The 18794-nt window shown below is 44.2% G+C and overlaps 1 protein-coding gene across 1 annotated transcript in view; it reads right to left on the reverse strand.

The window, feature by feature from the left end:
• LOC142055655 (syntabulin-like) overlaps window positions 1–18794 on the reverse strand; it is a 55449-nt gene that overhangs the window by 2536 nt on the left and 34119 nt on the right. The window contains exons 4-6 of the mRNA XM_075089772.1: window positions 9747–9797; window positions 8604–8753; window positions 6920–7380 (exon numbers count right to left, since the gene is read on the reverse strand). Of these exons, the coding sequence (XP_074945873.1) occupies window positions 6920–7380; window positions 8604–8753; window positions 9747–9797 (662 nt within the window). The remainder of the gene's footprint in view (window positions 1–6919; window positions 7381–8603; window positions 8754–9746; window positions 9798–18794) is intronic.

An 18794-nucleotide genomic window follows, 5' to 3' on the forward strand; every position in this document is an offset into this window, starting at 1 on the left:
AACACAGATGCTGAATACATGAAAAGGAACATTAGAAGTTGTCATCTCATCTGATCATGAAGAAAATGTTTGTAGTACTTGCATTACAAAGAGGATAGCTTCTGATGCCTCTGCTGAGGGGAAGGAGGGACACAAGCCAATGTCCTAGGCAAGTCAAATTGTTTTGGTCTGATTTTGAAAAAGACAGCTAGTATTGTTACTTGAAGCATTAGATTTGTCTAAATAGCTCTGGGCCTTACAACTGTCCTACGTTCTCCCTGACACACTGAATCCTTGAGAACTGAGTGGCTTTTAGATTGCAAAATATTTGGGCAAATTCTTAATTATAACCCATTTCTGACAGGAACTTAAAGTATGCTGAAAATTGGACTCGTGTTCTTTAGCAGTTCACATTTTCTTTAATTGCAGACAACAACAGGTAGCAGAAAGGGAAAAAAAAAAAGAAGAGAAGCAGCGCAGCAACGAAAGAAAATGGGGGAAGAAGCCCAAAGGCTAATGAAAGAAGAAGAAAACAAAACTGATGTAGAAGTGTCCGGACACAAGCCAGGCATCAGTGGCACAGTGCCAATGAAAAAGAGAATTTCAGCTCTACAACATACATATTGGTATTGATTGAAGTATTTCTAGGGCTTCAGCATTTCTAGGACTCCAACCGTTTGGTTTCAGTACATTCTTCAGGGCATCTTGGAAGGCAGGGTTCTCTCCGAATATCTTCAACGACTAGTAGGTGGTTATTAAAGGAGAAAAAAAGCCCACAGAAAATCATGCCTTGATGGAATGAAGTTTCCTGCAATAGTCCTATTCCAGCACCCTTCTTTGCAGCAAAAGTGATTGAGCAAGGATGTTGACTGAAAGACATCCTTAATGAATAGTTCAAGCCTAGAGAAAAGAATGGAAATACCTAAGAGTGTGGTAAATCTCCTGTATTGTCTATGCTTACCCAAAACATGTAATTAAACAGTTTTAAAGAACCCTTTGCTTCCTGCCTGATCGAGAATGTCTGCTTTTGCCTTTCCATAAAGGTATTTATAAATGTTTCACATTTTTCCATGGGAGATAATATTGACGCGTGCAGAAGAAAATTACTTGTTAAAGGTGACCCACGACTCTCAACGTACTCCTGGTAGAGTACGCTCTGGTAGAGCACAAGTTACAGCTGAACACAAAAGTGGATTTCTTGTCACTTTGTCACTTGCAGCCCCTGTGCTACCTTGCCCCTTTACAACACTACAGTGGTTAACAGCAGGGGCATCGCTACACAGCAGTGGTGCGTGCTGCTCCTTTCTTATGAAGGCTAATGTTGTGAACGTAGGGGAGCAATTCAATTGCTTACTTGTATTGGTAAATTTGTATTTCTAGCAGAAATTCTTCTACTTCCTACATTAAGGGGGAAAAAAAGTCTCACGCTGTATACTTGTTGCATAGGTAGTACAACTGAAAAAAAGGTGTCCTCCTGTGAATACATCTAAGTGTGAAAATTCTCAGTTCAGTTAACAGCACTTCTCAGGTTCCATTTTTGTACGCTTACTGTATGTATTTACAGTGGGATTCCTCTCAGAAAAGCGTGCAAGGTAAATAGGCAGTAGAAGACAACAGTACTTTAATGAAGAAGAAAAGTTAATGTCTGCTGGAGGGCAAGGTGTGTGGGAGGAGGAGGGTCCATGTGGTTATTAGGTGCAGCTCAGAACTTCAGTGAATACCTCCTGCATCTTCTGCTGTGCGGATGCTATTATCCCTGAATTCATGGGCTGTCTTGTGGCAGATGAGTGAGGACAGCAAATCCTGTGCCTGAGACAGGTTCCCTGTGTATCCAGGGTCCTGTGAAGTTGTAACAGAATGGGAAGGGGCGGGGGGACTAGATCACCTCTGCCTCGAAAAATAGAATTTTTAACTAAGTTTTGTCTTACAAGTTCTGCTTAAAAGAGAAGTACTTGAGAAAGTAAAGACAGTAAGGCTTAATCTGAATGGCCTTTGTCATGGAGAAAAGTTTTAAAAAATATTTAGTATGCTTGTCATGCTGCTTAAAATCTTGCACAGACCAACTGATTTGACAGCAATTTTTAGACATTAAAGAAGTCATTGAGAAATGTGAAATTTTAAAATACCTTTTAGAAAGCAACAATATGCACTTTTGTGTGTATCTTCTGCGCAAGTGTTCTGGCTGGAGTAGAATCGATGACGACAGTCTGTCCAGACTGAACAGCAGTATGGCAAGCAAATCTGCTCCTAGTACACACCTCTAAAGTATCTGATGGTGGATTGGAGATAAGAAGAAAGTCTGTGAATAAGCTTTAATAGCAATCCGCGTCTGTCCTTTTAACCACACTGATGAAGTAAGGAGGCACATGTCATAATTCTTTCCCTGTTGCTGACACAGGGCAGGGAAACCTAATACCTGTTGCCTAGTTTAGGTTGGAAGCGACATCGCATCTTTCCAAAAAAATTAGTTTAGTGCTTACTATTGCTATTTCTGAGACAATGTAAAATAGGTGCAACTAGATGTTATTTATTAAAAATAACAAAACATTGGCTAGTTAAGAAGTTAGAAACAAAGCCCCTGACTGCGTCATGAGAATGCTCGTGTTTTTTGAGCCTTCAGCCGTTTTAAAAACGATTAGGTGCTGCCACCTCCTGCACATCAGCCCTCCTGCGTTGCTTTGCCCTCTCCTGCTGCGTACTCACACTGTTTTGCTGTTCTTCCCTCCATTTCCCTGCCTGTACTTGAGCACAACTGCTCTAGGAATTGCTCCCATCTACTCTACCAAGTCCTGACATAATGCCAGAAAGGGTACAGTGCTCTCGTAGGTAGCAGTCTGTATGTCAAAACAGCATGCATTGGTTTCATATGTTTTCCTGCGCTATAGTTGCTTGTGTTTGCAATGCCCCATGTTCATTTGTCTGAAGGGTTTTGGAGGAAAATGCTCCCCTGTTCTGCTCATGTAGGACATAAATAAAACAGTGGTTCAATTTTAGCGCATTTCTAGCGGTTGGGATTTAGGTGAGGTAGTTGATTTGGGGGGGGGAAGAAGGCAAAATGAGGAAGTGATCAGAAGTGAAGAAGAGCCTTGTGAGTGGGTGGACCTAAGTAAGCATGCAGGTGAATCTCTGGTGAGGCGGTGGGCAGTGCCTGTGCCTCGGTGTTTTCAGCAGCTGAGAGGCATGTTGGGTACCTCTTCAGCTGAATATTAAAGAAAGGCTTCTTTGAGCCTGGATTAGAAAGAGAAATAGAGAAATGCATAATGCGGTTATCAGTAGGTGTTGCTTCAACCAGGGAAGGAGCCGCCTTAGTTCCTATGCTACCCTGTAAGCATGAATTCAAGCAGCCACCTGCTACCTGACCCTTAACCTATGCCCTGCTTGTCCTCCCCACCTGCACACTTTGAGGCAAGACTTCAATTCTTGCCTCAGTATGGTATGAACAATTTCTCAACTCAGAAAAAGGAGGAGGTTTTATTGAACTCTTTGGAGGCTAATGGTCCTCCCCTAGCTGCTCCATACAGCAGCAGCAGGATCCAGGTGAATCATGGCTAAGAGTAAAGCCAAATATTAGATGGGGAAAAATCAAGGTGGTACATTTGTCACAACAACTGGGATAGCCTCTGTGGATCGGGGAGCAAAGGCCAGCCCCACAAAGTCTGGGACTGGAGCATTTATCGTGGTACTTCAGGCCTCTTCTTTCAAAGGGTACCTTGAGCTGTCTACATGCTTGCAGGATGGAGGAGGAAAGGTGGCAGCTTGGAAGCGAGCTGTATTTCAGGTAGAGATCAGAGCACGGACTTCTATCAGGAATGTGACGGGAACTCTCTTGCTGAGCATAGTTAAATAACTTACGAGAGTTGAGCGGACAGAAGATTTTTAAGGGCAAGAAGCAATTTTGACGTTATTCTGGTGTTAGCGCCTTGTGTCTTAAACATGGACCACGTCCAAAACATGGTTTGAAATGAGTTCAGCCTATTGACATTTTAAATGTAAGTGTAGGTTCATACTGCTTTGTTGCCTGCTTGCTGCAAAAGACACCCACGTAGTCACAGGTGAATCTCTCTCCTAGAACTGAAGATCTAAACTAGTCCTCTAAACTATGCTCCATTTCACCACCACTCAAAGCAAAGATCACTTAAACAATAGTGGCTGTTAAAGAGAAACCCAAAATTGTGATAAAGATGGTAAAATCCCATATAAAATATTGCGCTCTCAGCCTTGAACAGACATGCTTTGAAGTAGCAATAAGGCATGTTGTGTCATGTGTTCCAGTCCCATCCCCTCCACCCGCCAACCTATTAATTTTGGCCCTTGTGCCCAGGTACTTAAAAGAAAAGCTTTTGAAAGTGACTTTGCAGCAACTATGTATTGCAGTAGTGTCATAAGGCAAGTCAAGTGGCCTGCAGGAACCCAACAAGGTAGGTGAGCGTGGAAGAGGAAGTTGCTGGCAGAGGAAGCAAGGCGCTCTCGTGTTCTCATCTTTGTGAACTCTTGGAGCCTGTGTTACATCAACATGCCTGTTTGATTCCTCTTCCTTAGTGAAATGCTTAATGAACACTAGGGAATCTGTTGCAAACACAAGTAATTCAGAACCCAGGCATTACAAGGATGCAAAAGGTCTCTGAATTGCCTCTGTAAGCATTGGTGCATGTCACCCTCTTGAGTGTTGCAAATGCTCCCCACATGCTGGCCAACTATTCCTCCTTCCTTGTGGCTAATAACTCCATTCTTCCCCAAAGCGGCAGGGCAGTGCATGGCGTTGTCTGGCTTCACTAGGCTTCTTCTGCTCTGGGTTGCACAGAGAAATATTACACTTGCTTTGCTGGAGGGGAGAACAGGAAGCCAGTGAGGTTTAACCGGCCAGAGGTGTTGTTGAAAGGTTGGGTGGAGGCAGGCAAACACCGCTATGTCGCCTGTTGGTTAGCATTGCCCTCCTCTGAACTATGCATGGATTTCAAGTTTTGGACAGGAAGAATTTGTGGTTTGATGGTCACAGTGGCATCTCGGTGGGCACACTGAGACTGCATGGCTCTCAGATTAATTAAACAAGGTATTCTGGACTTCTGTTAAATGCCGGGAAGACTGACACTCTCCTGGCAGCACAGAAATGAGCAGTTACAAGCTTCTGGAAGATTGCATTGAATTAAAGATTAGGCACTTGCATTTGTTAACTCAGCATGGGTGCAGTCATGCAGGTGGCATGTGTGTCCACCGACCAACTGGAGCCTTTTTCTCTGCCTGAGTGCTTATGCTTGGAGCTGTAATGAAGTTTTTCTCAGCAGAATTCTCTTCTTTGGGTCCTGATGGTTCCTTATGCCCTGATACAGTGCCTCCGCCAGCTCTGCCTGTGCCCAATAGCTCAGCTGAGACCGGCTATTTTATACGGCTTTGCTACAATAAAACACTCACACATTTACCATTTCTAACAGGCTTCATTGAACTTGTGATTATAAAGGTAATTTACAATGAAACAATTAAATAAACAATAAGCTAAAGCACTATACATTTCAAAGGGCTCATATGACTACAACATTCCAACACATTAAAACTTTAAAACAACATTAACACTCAAATTGTACCTACACCTATACTTATCTTTCTAACACGTTTCAAGACTCTCAACAAAGTACCTTTTTGGTTACAGTCCCTGTAAACACACAAGACCGGTGAAACACTCAAGCAATTGTACAACTGAGAAGAACACTACACAAGACAGGAACAAACAATGTGCTGGAAACTGCCTGGGGAATAGGGGGTTTACCTCTAAATTGAACTGACTCTTTGGACAACGAATGGATAACACTAGCATGCTCTCTGGAATACATGTGTGACATCCTTAGCGGGAACAAGCCTCCGTGTCACTCAACACTGTAATTTCACAAAAGTTTTAGGTTAGTGCTGCCTAAAGAAATAGCCCACCTTTCTCTGGCCGTTTGCTCCCGTGCATGTCTCACGCTACTCTTGAGCCAGTGCAAAGTGCTGGTATATTTGCCCAGTGAAGCAGCCAGGGAAACTCATTGAGCTTAACAAACAACAAATTAACATTCAGCAAACAAACATGAAAGAGAACTCACTGTATTCTCCTTGATCTCCCTGGTCATGTTCACTGTGCAGATATGTTGGCACCAGAAAGACACCAGCATGGTGGGGTGGGGGGGGTGGGGAACATGGTGACTGGGAGCAGGAGGACTATTTCTGTAGGCAGCAGTACTCTCAAAAAACGCCAGTTACAGACATCCTGTAGAAAGGCTTTACCTTTTCCATTCTGAAACAAGTAACATGTTTTCAAACCGATTTATAGGGCAAATCAAATAGTCAAGAGCAAAACGGTGGACTAGGACAGAACTGCAAAACAATGGTCTAGTACTGTAAATGAGATCTGTTCCTGCTCCATGAGTACTGAAAGGCCGCATGATAGTTGGTACAACAGGGGCTGCTACAGCCAGATCGCTGGCGAGTCTGCTGCTCCAGTATCTCTTCTTTATTCCTGTCTGAGAAACAGTATTGACGTACCCAAAGACTTCATCATCATGAGGTTCTGTAAAATCAAGTTCTTCCACAAAATGGTTTTCATTAACTCCGTGCTCCACCTTCCTGCATGGAGGTGTCACAGGAGACAAAAGGATGGTCGAGTTTGGCTCACCTGGAGTTAAGTCCACTACGATACCAGAATCACTGAGGCTTTCAAGAGAAATTGACCCAATTCCTTCAGTGAAGAAGGCGGGCTTAGAGGACAGGCATCTTGAGCTCTGAGCTCTGAACATGTTTTGAATGAACTGCTCCCCTTCTAGGCTATATGGCACCACATCAGTCTGGATGGTCTGCTCCACCATCATGTTTCTGACTTTCTCCTCCTCCTCCTGGGAAAAAGTTAGTTTTTCATCCAGAACATTTTCAAGCATCTCTTGATTCACAGTAGAATTGGAGGGAGCTGGCTCACTCAACTCAGGGGTTGTGGTGGTCAAACTCTCTTCAAATAAATCAGTCCCGTTAGCTGTGTCCTCATGAAGAAACAGCCCACTATCTGCCAGCTCCTCCAGAGCTTGGTCCTCTGTGGTGGGGCTGTCTGGCATCGTGGTACACAACGGCTTGCCCTCAGAGTCACATGTGTACTCCGGGCGCTGCTCATCTCTCACAGAGCTCTTCAGGGCCATCTCCATGCTCGACACCAAAGATTCCAGTTTCTTGTTCTCAATGCTTATTTCTAGGAAGTATTTCTGAAATTTTTTGTCTTTCTCAGCCAAGCTGTTCTTCATGCTCTCAATAACTTGCTTGAGTTCTTTAATTTCCCTCCTTGCTTCCAAGAGGCTCAGCTCCATCTCCACATGATTACACTCGTCTTCGATCCAGTCGTCCTTCATACGTTCCACCTGAGCTTTGAGCTTTTCGATTTCTCTTTCCCTGGAGCAAAATAAAAATATCGTAACACTTCTGGTGACTGCCTAGTTAAAGAGTCAACGTGAGGCTCCACCTCACTGGGGTGGCTATGCTGCAAAGATGCTCCAAGGAAGAAGCAAATTCCTCCATGCATCGTTTGCTGCCACCTCTGAGAGAACTGGCAGAGATGTCAGCTGGCTGCCAAGACACACTGGCTGATTCCTAGCTGGAGTCATCAACCTTGCCACACAGCCAGCAGCCTTGTGGGCTATGCTGTGATCCTGGACACTTTGAGGTGAAAGTGGTGGCCTCTGGGTTAGGTCCAACCAGTACAGCGCTTAACATCTCATCTACTGCCTCACCCTGGAGGAAATGACAAACAGCTGCCTGGATGTGTCCCCTGTGCCTGCCAGCAGCTCGTCACGTATAGCCAGAGCCAACAGTGGCCTCAGACAGCAGGATGGCTCAGGGCTGCAGGCACCTGGCTTGCTTTGCACCCGGCTTGCTTTGCACCCCCCCAGCCCAGCATGGATCCAGAGGCTTCTGCCTTCACTTGCAAGCAAGTGGGGAGAAGGGCGCCCTGCGTGAGATCCAGCCCTCACAGGTACAGATGTCGGGCCACCCAAAGCAGGACCAAGGGGTCCCTGGGACTCTACCTTGGGGCTCCATTCAAACAACCCTTTGTGCCCGCTTGGGTTGTGTGTGCTGAAAAGCCAGTTCTCAGAGCACAGCTTTAGTAAAAGAGAGAACATCTGTTGCTGTGTAATGTACATTGTTGCTTCTTCGCTTAGCATCCATACAAAGTGCTATTGCAAAAAAGTCCATATCTAAGCAACAAAACCACAAGCGGGCACACTAGTTTGTGTCAGAGCTTTTCTTTCATTAGGGGAAAAGGGGGACATTTTTGGTCGTATTTTCTGAGTGAGGTGGAACTTTTTTTATGTATAAAAGGTCTCAGTGCTAAAGTAGGCTGGTGAAGAACTATCCTTTGAAAGTCTTCTATCGGGAAAGTTCAAAAAAAGGGAAAAAGAGACAACCATATTTGTAACAAAAGTGCACGGTACATATTCACTGAGCACACAATGAAACCTTAAATACCTGAAAACAACCTAATCAGCCCGACCATATTTCAAATCTCTTAATGAAAACTTTACATGGTCAAGAAAAGAGTACAAATGATCAGGACTCCCATCCCTTAATGCTCCTGAATAAATCTTGTCCAGTCTTATTTCTGAAGTGAAATATACCTTTCTGTAACTTTGCACTCGGATTCCTTCAGCTTTTTTTTCAAATGCCGTATTGTAACTTCTTTCTGCTGCAGAGGAGTCAAATACCGCTCCGGATTTTCTGGCTTAGTGCTGCAATTGTGACCACAAGAAATAGATTTCCCTGATCGCCTGAAAAGAAAAAAACCATCACACCATCACATAACATCACTCCTACAGTTCTTCAGTCCTGGCAAAAAGGAACACATCCCATAGACTGATATGGCGCTTGACTCATTTTGGGCTCCTCAGTGTCCACACAAGTGACTCCCTCTGGCAAATCAAAGTACTTGAGAAAATGGCTGATTTGTGGCTATAGTACAAAATTTACTATTTATCGTACTTGTTTTCAGTGCCATTACCTCAAATGAGACATTTAACTTTAAAACACCTAGCCATCTCCTCACCCAAAGCGGTGCCCGAGAGCAGGCAGCTGGGCCATTGGCAAGGGCACCCAGCTGCAGACACAGCCAGGTAAGGAAGCGTACAGACTGAGTTCAGCTCCACATGTGAGTTAAGAAGCCGAGCACCCTGAAACCTACATTAATCCTGTCTAGCTTTAGGTGTGTATCTGACATGCTTGGCTGTTGAGTTGCCTGGGGTGGGAGGAAAGAGAGAGAAAGGGAGGGAGAGAAACAACAATTTCTTCTCTGCAATACGTGTCGCACGCTCCCGCAGGTATTAGTTTTCTTCCCTGTAGAGGAAACTGCACGCAGAGGTACCTAAGGCCGGGCAGGGTGAATTTTCACCCGAGCATACAATATTTTCTATACAACCCCACCCAACTCTCTCCAAAGGAGAAAGGACCTTTCTGTGAAAGAACCAGGAAAGCCACATGAGAACTGACAGCATAAAACCACGGAAAGGAGCCTGCCTTGGAGTGAAAACCAGCTACAAAGTGCTTTGACTAAAAGTAACCTTGAATTTTACAGTACTGAAACCGTAAAACTTTTACATGGGATAGAGCACACTGTTGATTGTCGAGCCACCAATATGAAGAGTCACACCCATGCTGAGGAGCAACACGACCCCTTTGGCAAGCCAGACAACCAGCTGATGCCCCATTTGAGTGCAGAGAAGGTAAGTCAGTGTGCTGAACACCAGGATGCTGAAATAAAGACTTGCCTCGTCACTTGGCTGCTGTCACTTCCTTTGTTTGAGCCTGAGTTGCTTCTGCTGGCTAAAGAAGCCCCATAATTCTGACGGGTGTTCGCAGGACTCGGCTGGTTTTTGCTCAGTGTTGACAAAGGGGCCTTTTCACGGGAAGCAGGTGGGCTGGGTCTGGACTTGTTGGATAAGGATCCATTATTCTGACCATGAAGGCCACAACTGGAGGAGAACCAACATGGTTAAAGCATACTGGATTATCTTTATCACACAACTCATTATGTGTCTTATTTCACGCACAAAGTTGTCTACACACTAAAACAGGTAGATAACTGTGAGTGGCCGGGAAGAAAGTCCTGAAGTCATCAGCCACTGCACACTCTTTCACTGACTGGGGCTCTCAGTCTGAATTATGTGATCTAGGGAAACGGTGGCCATTTTCACGTTTCTCTGTGGCTAGCACGGTTCCCACTGACTCCACCAGATCATCCACATTCCCTGAACCTCTGACTCCATTAAGTAATGAGAGGACTGCAGCCTGGGCTAGTGCCAAAAGAACCACGCTTCAGCCTTCCCTGGCCAGACCTGCAGAGAGATGCCTGCTCGTGGAGGTTTGCTCTAAGACTGCTTTCATGCTCCTTGGCAAGCAGCCTGAGGGATCACAGTGTGTGATGAAAACAGATTTGTTTGAGCCACTGTTCCTTTCTCTCTTTGGCATAGAGGGTGCTTCAGCTGCCACTGTCAACTATTCATAGAATCATAGAAGACAACCATAGAATCATTAAGGTTGGAAAAGACCCCTAGGATCATCAAGTCCAACTGTCAACCCAACATCACCAAGTCTCCTAAACCATGCCCTGAGGTGCCACATCTACACATCTTTTAAGTACCTCCAGGAATGGCGACTCTACCACCTCCCTGGGCAGCCTGTTCCAATGCCTGACCATTCATTTGCTTAGATATAGTTCAAACCCTACTGTGAGCAGGCTGAAATAGTATTAAAATAGACAAAGAAAACCACAGATTTTTTTCTTCCTTCCTTCCTTCCTTCCTTCCTTCCTTCCTTCCTTCCTTCCTTCCTTCCTTCCTTCCTTCCTTCCTTCCAGTTTCCCTCATACGTATCTACCTTTCTTTTCCCACTCTTTATTAAATAACCTGACTGTCGACTGTGGGCTTGAAAGCAACTGGTATCTGTGCTGCTGGCAACTGCCAAAGGACTGAGGTGCTCTGAGCACAGCTTCCCAAGGCGGGTTCCTCGCTTGCTCACTTGGTTTGTCTTCCTGCACTGCTACACTGCTACCTACATCCTCTCATGGAATTGGTTCTTCTAAACTGTAATGAACGGGCTGGTTTCAGAAAAGAAGAAGGCAAATCCAGCCAACCAAAGAGGCTTGAACATAAAAATTTAAATACCACAGCACTATGAAGCAAGAACTCTTCTCAAGATTCCCTAACTTGGTTTCGTCCCTCCTCTGAAAATGGAACAGTTTATAAGGAAGGTGGCTGCTGCAAACCTTCATCACACTGCTGTGGTTTGGGTGATTTTATAATTATTTTACAATGAAGTGCTGGACTGTGGTTTGTGACAACACTGAGATTTTTCAGAGGAAGTTGAGTCAAACAGTTAAAAGAGAACATATCGCAAAGGAGACCTCTCCTTCCACTTCGTACAGTACAGCATCAACTCTTGGGTGAGGCAGAATTCACATAGACTGTGCGTAACGCAGCAATGCAATTGAAGGAGCATTATTACAGAGGCCTTCTGTCTAATTAAGTGGGTCAGGATGCTCTAATTTAAAGTTACATTTAAATGCACAGAAATACATGCAATGATACAGAATCTTACTGCAAGTAAGGTGATTTTAGGGCTTCATATTATACTTAGTATTTTTCACACACACACACACACCCCCCCCGGCCAGTACCTTTACTGGTTAGATTTAATCTAGAGAGTGCTTAGGTAATGTTTATTTTTCTAACAGTCTCATGACACAGATAGGAAACTGCTCATTAAGCATCATTCTGCCGATCTCTGTGCACTGGGGCACACTCCGACCTCAGAGACATCTGTGTGACTTAAGCATAGAGGTATCCCACTGCCAGTCCCGGCCTGCTTGCCAGCACTTCCACAAAGGGCAGGAAACCCGTCCTGTCAATCTGAACTCTTTGCACCTGCTCCAACAAATGTAACCAGCAGGGATTTTGTGGGTGGAGCACAATGTGCGCTGCTCCACCCAAATGTCCTCACCCTCGCATTCACAAGCTCTCTGGATTTGCACTTCACAAATGATAGGGAGAAATCTTACAGAAATCTTTCTTGAAAGATTTGTTTAGATAGATAACTCATTTATATTTTTTTTTTTTATTTGCATATAGTTTTAGTTACAGAAAGGTTGGGCAAGGGTGTTGAATACAAAAGCATCAAAGGCAATATTGTCTACTTCTTCCTACAAAAAATAAGGTCATGACCTGGAAAGGGTCATGCCAAGCTGACAGTTTATTACAAAGAGAAAACAGTGATAAGACCAAAAGGTTAAGGTTAACTTCTTAGAGGTACTGCTGTTAAGCAACATATACCCAGTTGTCTCCTCCTCCACTCCAGCTGAAGTCTTTTCTGTCTTACCTGAGGGTATCTCCCATACTTGTTATGAACAAACAACAAAAAAATACCTGTCGGCTGATCTGGCCTACTGACATGTTTTGGTCTCAAAAAATATAGCTTTTTTTTCCCCTTTCTCATATTACAGTTCTCATCAGCGTAAGTGCTGCCCAAGAGCATAGTGTTAGCCAAATTGTTTCAAAACTCACACTAGTGGTATTTTATGTATTAGCTGCAAGGCCTTACATAGTAGTCTCTCTCTGCACTAGCAACTCTCTCACTCTTCAGGAAAAATTGCTTTGCTTACTTGTGAGAAAAAGACCTTTTGCTTCCAGCAGCCGACACACGGGCTTCAGGCACTGAGGTACAGCCTGTGTTGCTTGAAGAGCTAAAATTGGTTTTAACCCCTGGAAAAGAAAAGGGACGAGTAAAAACACAGTGGAAATCATAACTCAAAGGCTGTTTTAAAAATCACAATGAACAACAGGCATCATCCCTTTGCCCATCCTGTGTGAATTTTAGCAGTTGCATGAATTTTCCAACATCCCTGATGTCAAGCACGTGATTTGTTCTGGATTTGCAACATTTCTTCAGAAGTGGCACTTAAACAAGAGCAGAGAAAAACCATTTGGACACAAACCCCTCACACTAAAGAAGCCCTTTTAGGACACGGCTAGGAACATTTGTTGTGACAACCTGTTTGCTTTCTTACAGCCGTCAATACAAGAATCAGGCTGCTCACATGGCTCCTGCAGCAGCACACAACTGTCACTGCAGATTTCGCTTGCTTTAAACCATATGAAAAGACTACGCGCTGGGGGAAAAGCCGCTTCCATTTTGGTTTCTGAGACGATGTACACATACATGCACATGTACATATAAATGTGTATAGGCTAATAGGGTATATGTGTCTGCGTATGTACACACATATGCAGGTTCTCGTGGCAAACAGAAGGACAGTAAAGCAGCTCTAATAGCCTTAAATCAATCCAATAATCACGCGCGGCTCTCAAGTGCTTCTGGGGTGTTAAGCCATCTACCTGATTTCTGACTTTCTATGGATCACAGCTTTTATTTCCCAAGCCCTGGCATGTACAGGGAAAACCGCTTTCATTTTGCTACAATCAGTAGTAGGTAGAGCTACTAAGAAAGTCTTATCACCTGGAAAAATACCCACCCTAAAGTTAGGATTTTTTTCAGTCTGTCACTCAAATGGCAGATGTCCAAAGCCATATCTGGGCCTTACACTGCAAAGCCACAATATTGTACGATGACATTAATCTGAGGGAATGGAAATAACTTTCCAACATCCTTTAAACAGCTGGTCGGGGCGAGCATCTCTCACCTGAGAATTTCTGGGCACCGTCTCACGCACAGACACCCCCAGCCAGCAGCTGCAGACTTACCATGAACCCCATTTTTGCTATATTTTCCATGATGCATCTGCAGATACCATCATCCCCCACTGGGGTGGATAAACCTTCAGCTGCACAGTCTTTCTTAAATCCTTTGCAGAACTGATGGTGATGTGCACGGCTTGTACCCCAGTTGACTAGGTTTGTCGCTGTGACAATGTGATTGCGAAAGCTCACGCATCTAAGTCCCAGAACAACCCACCTAAGCAGCATTAACCATGAAAGAGGCTGCCATTTCTCAAAAACCATTTCTTTTGTCTCAACTGGCTATAACACTTGTTTTGCCCTGATCTGAGACTCCCCTGACTAAGAGGATTGTCTTACCCAACATTTCCCACAAAGGATACCACATATTGAGTCATCAGCTTAAGCGGTATCTCAGTTGAAATTCATTCATACATATATTTCCATGCTGCAGCCACTCAGTGTCACAGTGCTGGCAGGCAAGACAACTTGGCACTATGCTCTGACGGAAACGCTCATGCCACGCGTAGTGGCATCCAACACTGAGAGGCCCGTCACTCTGGCCCCAGCCCACCTTGCAGCAGGCTACAAGCAGCAGCACACCCACTCCCTAGGAGCAGAGCTGTGCACCGCTCTGTGCAACGGGAAGAACAACACAGTGATGGCCAGCAAAGTACTGCAACGTTTTCCAGGATTGCTTCTTGCCTGCAAGACACTGGAGTGAAATAGTGCAGTATCAAGTGCTGTCCCTGCACTTTATTGCTCAGTGGGCAACGGCACTGAGCTAAGAGAGTGCTGCAAACAGCATCATGCTTTCTGCACTGCCTTTTAGCCTCCTTGCTGCCCTGACAGCACCACTACAGTCACCTAGCTCTAGCTGACATGGAGGGGAGAGGGGAGCCTGCAACCCCACGACTGCATGCTGTGCTGCCCATGATGAGGAGTGCAGGCAGTGCCAGCTGGCACAACCCAGGCAGAGGCAGAAAAGGCAGTGAGGGTAGGTCAGACGTGTGTGCACATCTGCCCCATGGGTTGGAGGACCACTGCTTAGGGAGCTAACACCGTCCTGCCACAGCACTGCAATTGGCTGGGCAAGGTAGAACAGCTTAGGTATACTTGGTCTGCCAGGACAGTATGCAACCGCATCACATACGTACGTATGTATATGGAGCCAGTATATACATTTCTTACACAGATCCACACAATAACCATACATGCATGCCTGGAGTATAGCATCCCAGTCTGCTATTTATAGCCATTACAGATGGTTGGATACCTTGTGGCATGGTCTTCTGGCCTCAAAAGTCAAATTTTGCTTGCACTTGAGCATGTAATATTTTTCCTTCTATAAGAATAAAGCTCAAACTTTCCTGCGTGCATTTGATTGTCCATGTGCTATCTAAATGGTAAGGTTACAACATAGAAAAAAGGAAGAAGTAATACCTGTGACAGGAACACTGACAGCTGAGCAGAACTGGATTCCTAAAACTCAGGATGCATCTGAGTTTAGTAAATCTTTTAAGCTAATTTAGTCTTTTTGTGTAAGTCTTTCTTATTTGCAACTTCACCACTCTTTCATAGCTGCCAAAATATAGAAACCACAGAACTACCTATCTTCTGACTCCATAAACATGACCTCTTAATATATATCTATGTGTGTGTATATATAGATATAAAAATCATTCTTGATGCTAGGTTTGCATATAGTCACCCAGTGAATCAGAGCTGTAAATGAAACAGCGCTGACAGAGACAGCTTGTCCTCAGAATGTAAAGCACTTCAATTTGCTGAGCTTCCGTGCCTTCAAAAGCATCCTGTTACACAGCAAAGAGACGAAAACACAAAATAATATAAGTTCACCACTCCAGTGCAGCTGCTAGAGGAATAAGTAGCATGCTGTCCCTGTAGATAGCTTTATTTAGAGACCCCAAGGGAAGAGAGGGGGCCTGACTGCATAAGAACTTCCAGCAAAGCCATTAGAAACAGCTGGAAAAGTAGAGATAATTCAGTTGTAATGCCCTTTATTGAAAGAATCTGTATTTTTAAAAGACTAAGTTTAATTTATCTTAAAACTTTTAACTCACAGCTACATCTCCAGTTTCAATCTTTCACAGCGTAAGCAGTAATATTTCCAGGAAACATTTTTGCTACTTCTTTTCTATTTAATATGGGGTTGTTCCTGCAAGATTGTTTTTGTACACCACAAGCAATCTAGGAAAGAAAACCAGACTGCTCACATGCACGAACAAATGTAAGAAAAAGAAGCTGCACAGAAGTGATGAAGTCTTGCTTCAGCATTTCCGGCTTTTCTTCAGATAACACCCTTTAAAAAATGACCCATGTTGAGGGCAAAGGCTCCCAGCAGGGAATGTACTCAATTCACAGTGTCAAGCTCAGCCGACAGCGTGATATTATTCCAGTCCCTGGCCTTTGACTTACCATGCGATTTACTATTACTATACATGAGACTCTTGCCTTGCACTTTGCTATAAATTTCACATCCAACAGTAACTGCGTAAATGCAGATATAATCCTGGGAGCAAGGATCAGGACTCTCGTCCACGTAGACTGCTCTATTCTTTGTGTGACAGAGAAGCTGCTCCCATGTGCTCTGCCGCTGCCCATGTCCGACAGATACCCTCTACTACCACGAGGTCTAAAGCCAGTGGAGGAAGCTGATGATGCTCTGTAGGTTGCAGTGGTTGAGAACTCTTGTGAGAGGTGTGGATTTGAACTCCTTTGGTCTAAGGAGGGCACTGAACTCAGATCTTTTCCCCGAGCTCTACTTGCTCAGCTGCCACACAAAACAGGGTGGGTGGTAGCACCAGTGCTGGCCGTAGTTCAAAGCAATGAAACGTGCTGGTTGCTGGCACTCACAGAGGTGGTCTGGCTCTGGTACAGAGGTTCAGAGTGAATGTGAGGCACGTGCATGGGCGCAAGCAGGGTACAAGTAGGTGGCCAAATCTGGGAGACGGGCACGCCTCTCTGGCCTCTCCTGTGGACTGGGAGAGGTGCGTTCCTGCCTGGCATGCTCTCTGCTGTGAATCTTGGATTGTAGTACCTAACCACCCCCTCTTATTTTATATGCAGTTTAGTCATCAAGCTCAGACTTGCAAGTTGTGCTCCCAGAATGACAGTGAGATCCTGAGCACAGCAATGCCTGGCATCAGCATCCCCTCCCCTATCCCACTGCGCTGGCCAAAGAAGCTATCGCTTATCACTCTTGGGTGGACATCTACCTGACTGCTTGCCTGTGCCCTCTCATCAGACAGATCTGTTAATCATGTTGCAGCTGATTGCACAGCGCAGTAACAGCTGATAAATTGGCAGCTGGCAAACATGCAGTCAGAGAAGACGTGGAGCAAAACTTTCAGTGTGGGTGACCATCAACTGTTCAAACCTGCTGGGTGAGGGGACTTCCAGCTCAATACCAGGCAGAAGACTTTGGGGAAGAACTTCAACGCAGATCCTGCTTCCCTGCATTTAGATCTAAACTTGATTTTACTTGATCCCCTCAATTCATACTGCTGGTTGTGTGATCTAAACTAATTATGTATCTTGATTTTTGCTCATCTAGTTCACCTACTTTTCTTACTTTGGAAGAAAGTTTGTTATCAAATAATCAAAATTTATCTCATTAAGCAGTTTTCCAATCTCATCTAAATACTATAGCTTTGGTAGTAATCTGAACTGCATTCATGCAAAGTATAAGCACTGCAGATCTCAAAATAAATATGGAATGTGGCTTGTGTATGCTGTGAAACCACAGTCAGTCAAGCTCATCTCTAAAAACAGTCACTACAAACTAATTACTGAGATTGGCTGAGAGCCATCATGTAGACTCTGCATATCACTGTATCCTGAGCCAGCATTTTTCTTCATTGTTTTTAATTCATGGATTTGCAGAGCAGCCACGAGCAGATGTTGGAACAGACAAAGAGCATTACAAGGTGGTTTTTTTTCCTGCTTTATATACCTTACAGAGATTCTTCGTACGGAAATTAGCCTGACCTAATTATTTTTTGTGATTCTATATGCAGTTTGAGCTCTTCTAACACCACTTTAGAACAGCTGCCAGCAATTTTCCCTTCTCATCCTGAAATGACCTTTGTTGGGGGAACACATGTTCACGGAGAAGAGAACAGTCTGGACAACTTATCTTTCTGTTCAAACCAAAAGGCTCTTTCGATCAGAGATGGAAGGATGCTACTTTGCTACTCCAACCTCATTAGAAACATTGAGACTGGAGGTTCAAGAAATACCAATAGATGTATAACATGATACTCAACTTGTATATGACAGTTTTGGAAAAACCTCCGTGATGTGTAAATCCACCTACGGACAAGTCTTTAATAAGGAAGCATGTGGTGTCACCTCAGGAGTTTTCTCATATGCCTGGCAGTACTACCTGGTCTGCTTGAATAGAAATGAATAGGCTGGTCAGAAGTACTTTTAGAAGCTGGAAAACACCATCTTTGGCAGGGATGACTTAACAGGACACAGAAAGGGAGTGAACTCAGTCATAGACTAGGTCAACATCCCAGCCGTCCCGTTACGTTGGTGGCAGAAGTTTAACAAAGGGCTTTCAGAGGCCTCTTCAACACATCTCCTAAATCTGGTTCCAATGCACAAGGAGGAGAGAGGCTGGCTGGTGCACAGCAACAAACCCCGCAGGCATGCATTCACAGCAGCAAATGCTGCAGGTATGTGTCCACAGCATATATGCAAACGCATGAAATCACATGCTAAACCTGATTCAGCTGAAAGCTTTTGCACAATCACCCTTAATATAAGGCACATGGTTTTCATTCTAATGTGCATAAAACATTTTAAATCAGTTTTACATGTTTTCAACAGGGAAGAGAAAACCACCAGAATGAGAAACATATCTGAGAGGTAACTAACTAAGCAGCCCTGCAATCCCAGGATCAAAAGCAAAATTTGTCATAAAGCTAGTCAAACATTTACTGTAACGCACACCTTGAAATTATTACAAAAAAATAATAGAGATCAAGTGCCATCTACTGAAACGAACAGTAAAACCCTACCCAGTATATTGATAGGTTGCCTAAACTATATTTCTATAGT

The sequence above is a fragment of the Phalacrocorax aristotelis genome, chromosome 3, assembly GCF_949628215.1.
Source record: "Phalacrocorax aristotelis chromosome 3, bGulAri2.1, whole genome shotgun sequence".
Classification (NCBI taxonomy): Eukaryota; Metazoa; Chordata; class Aves; order Suliformes; family Phalacrocoracidae; genus Phalacrocorax; species Phalacrocorax aristotelis.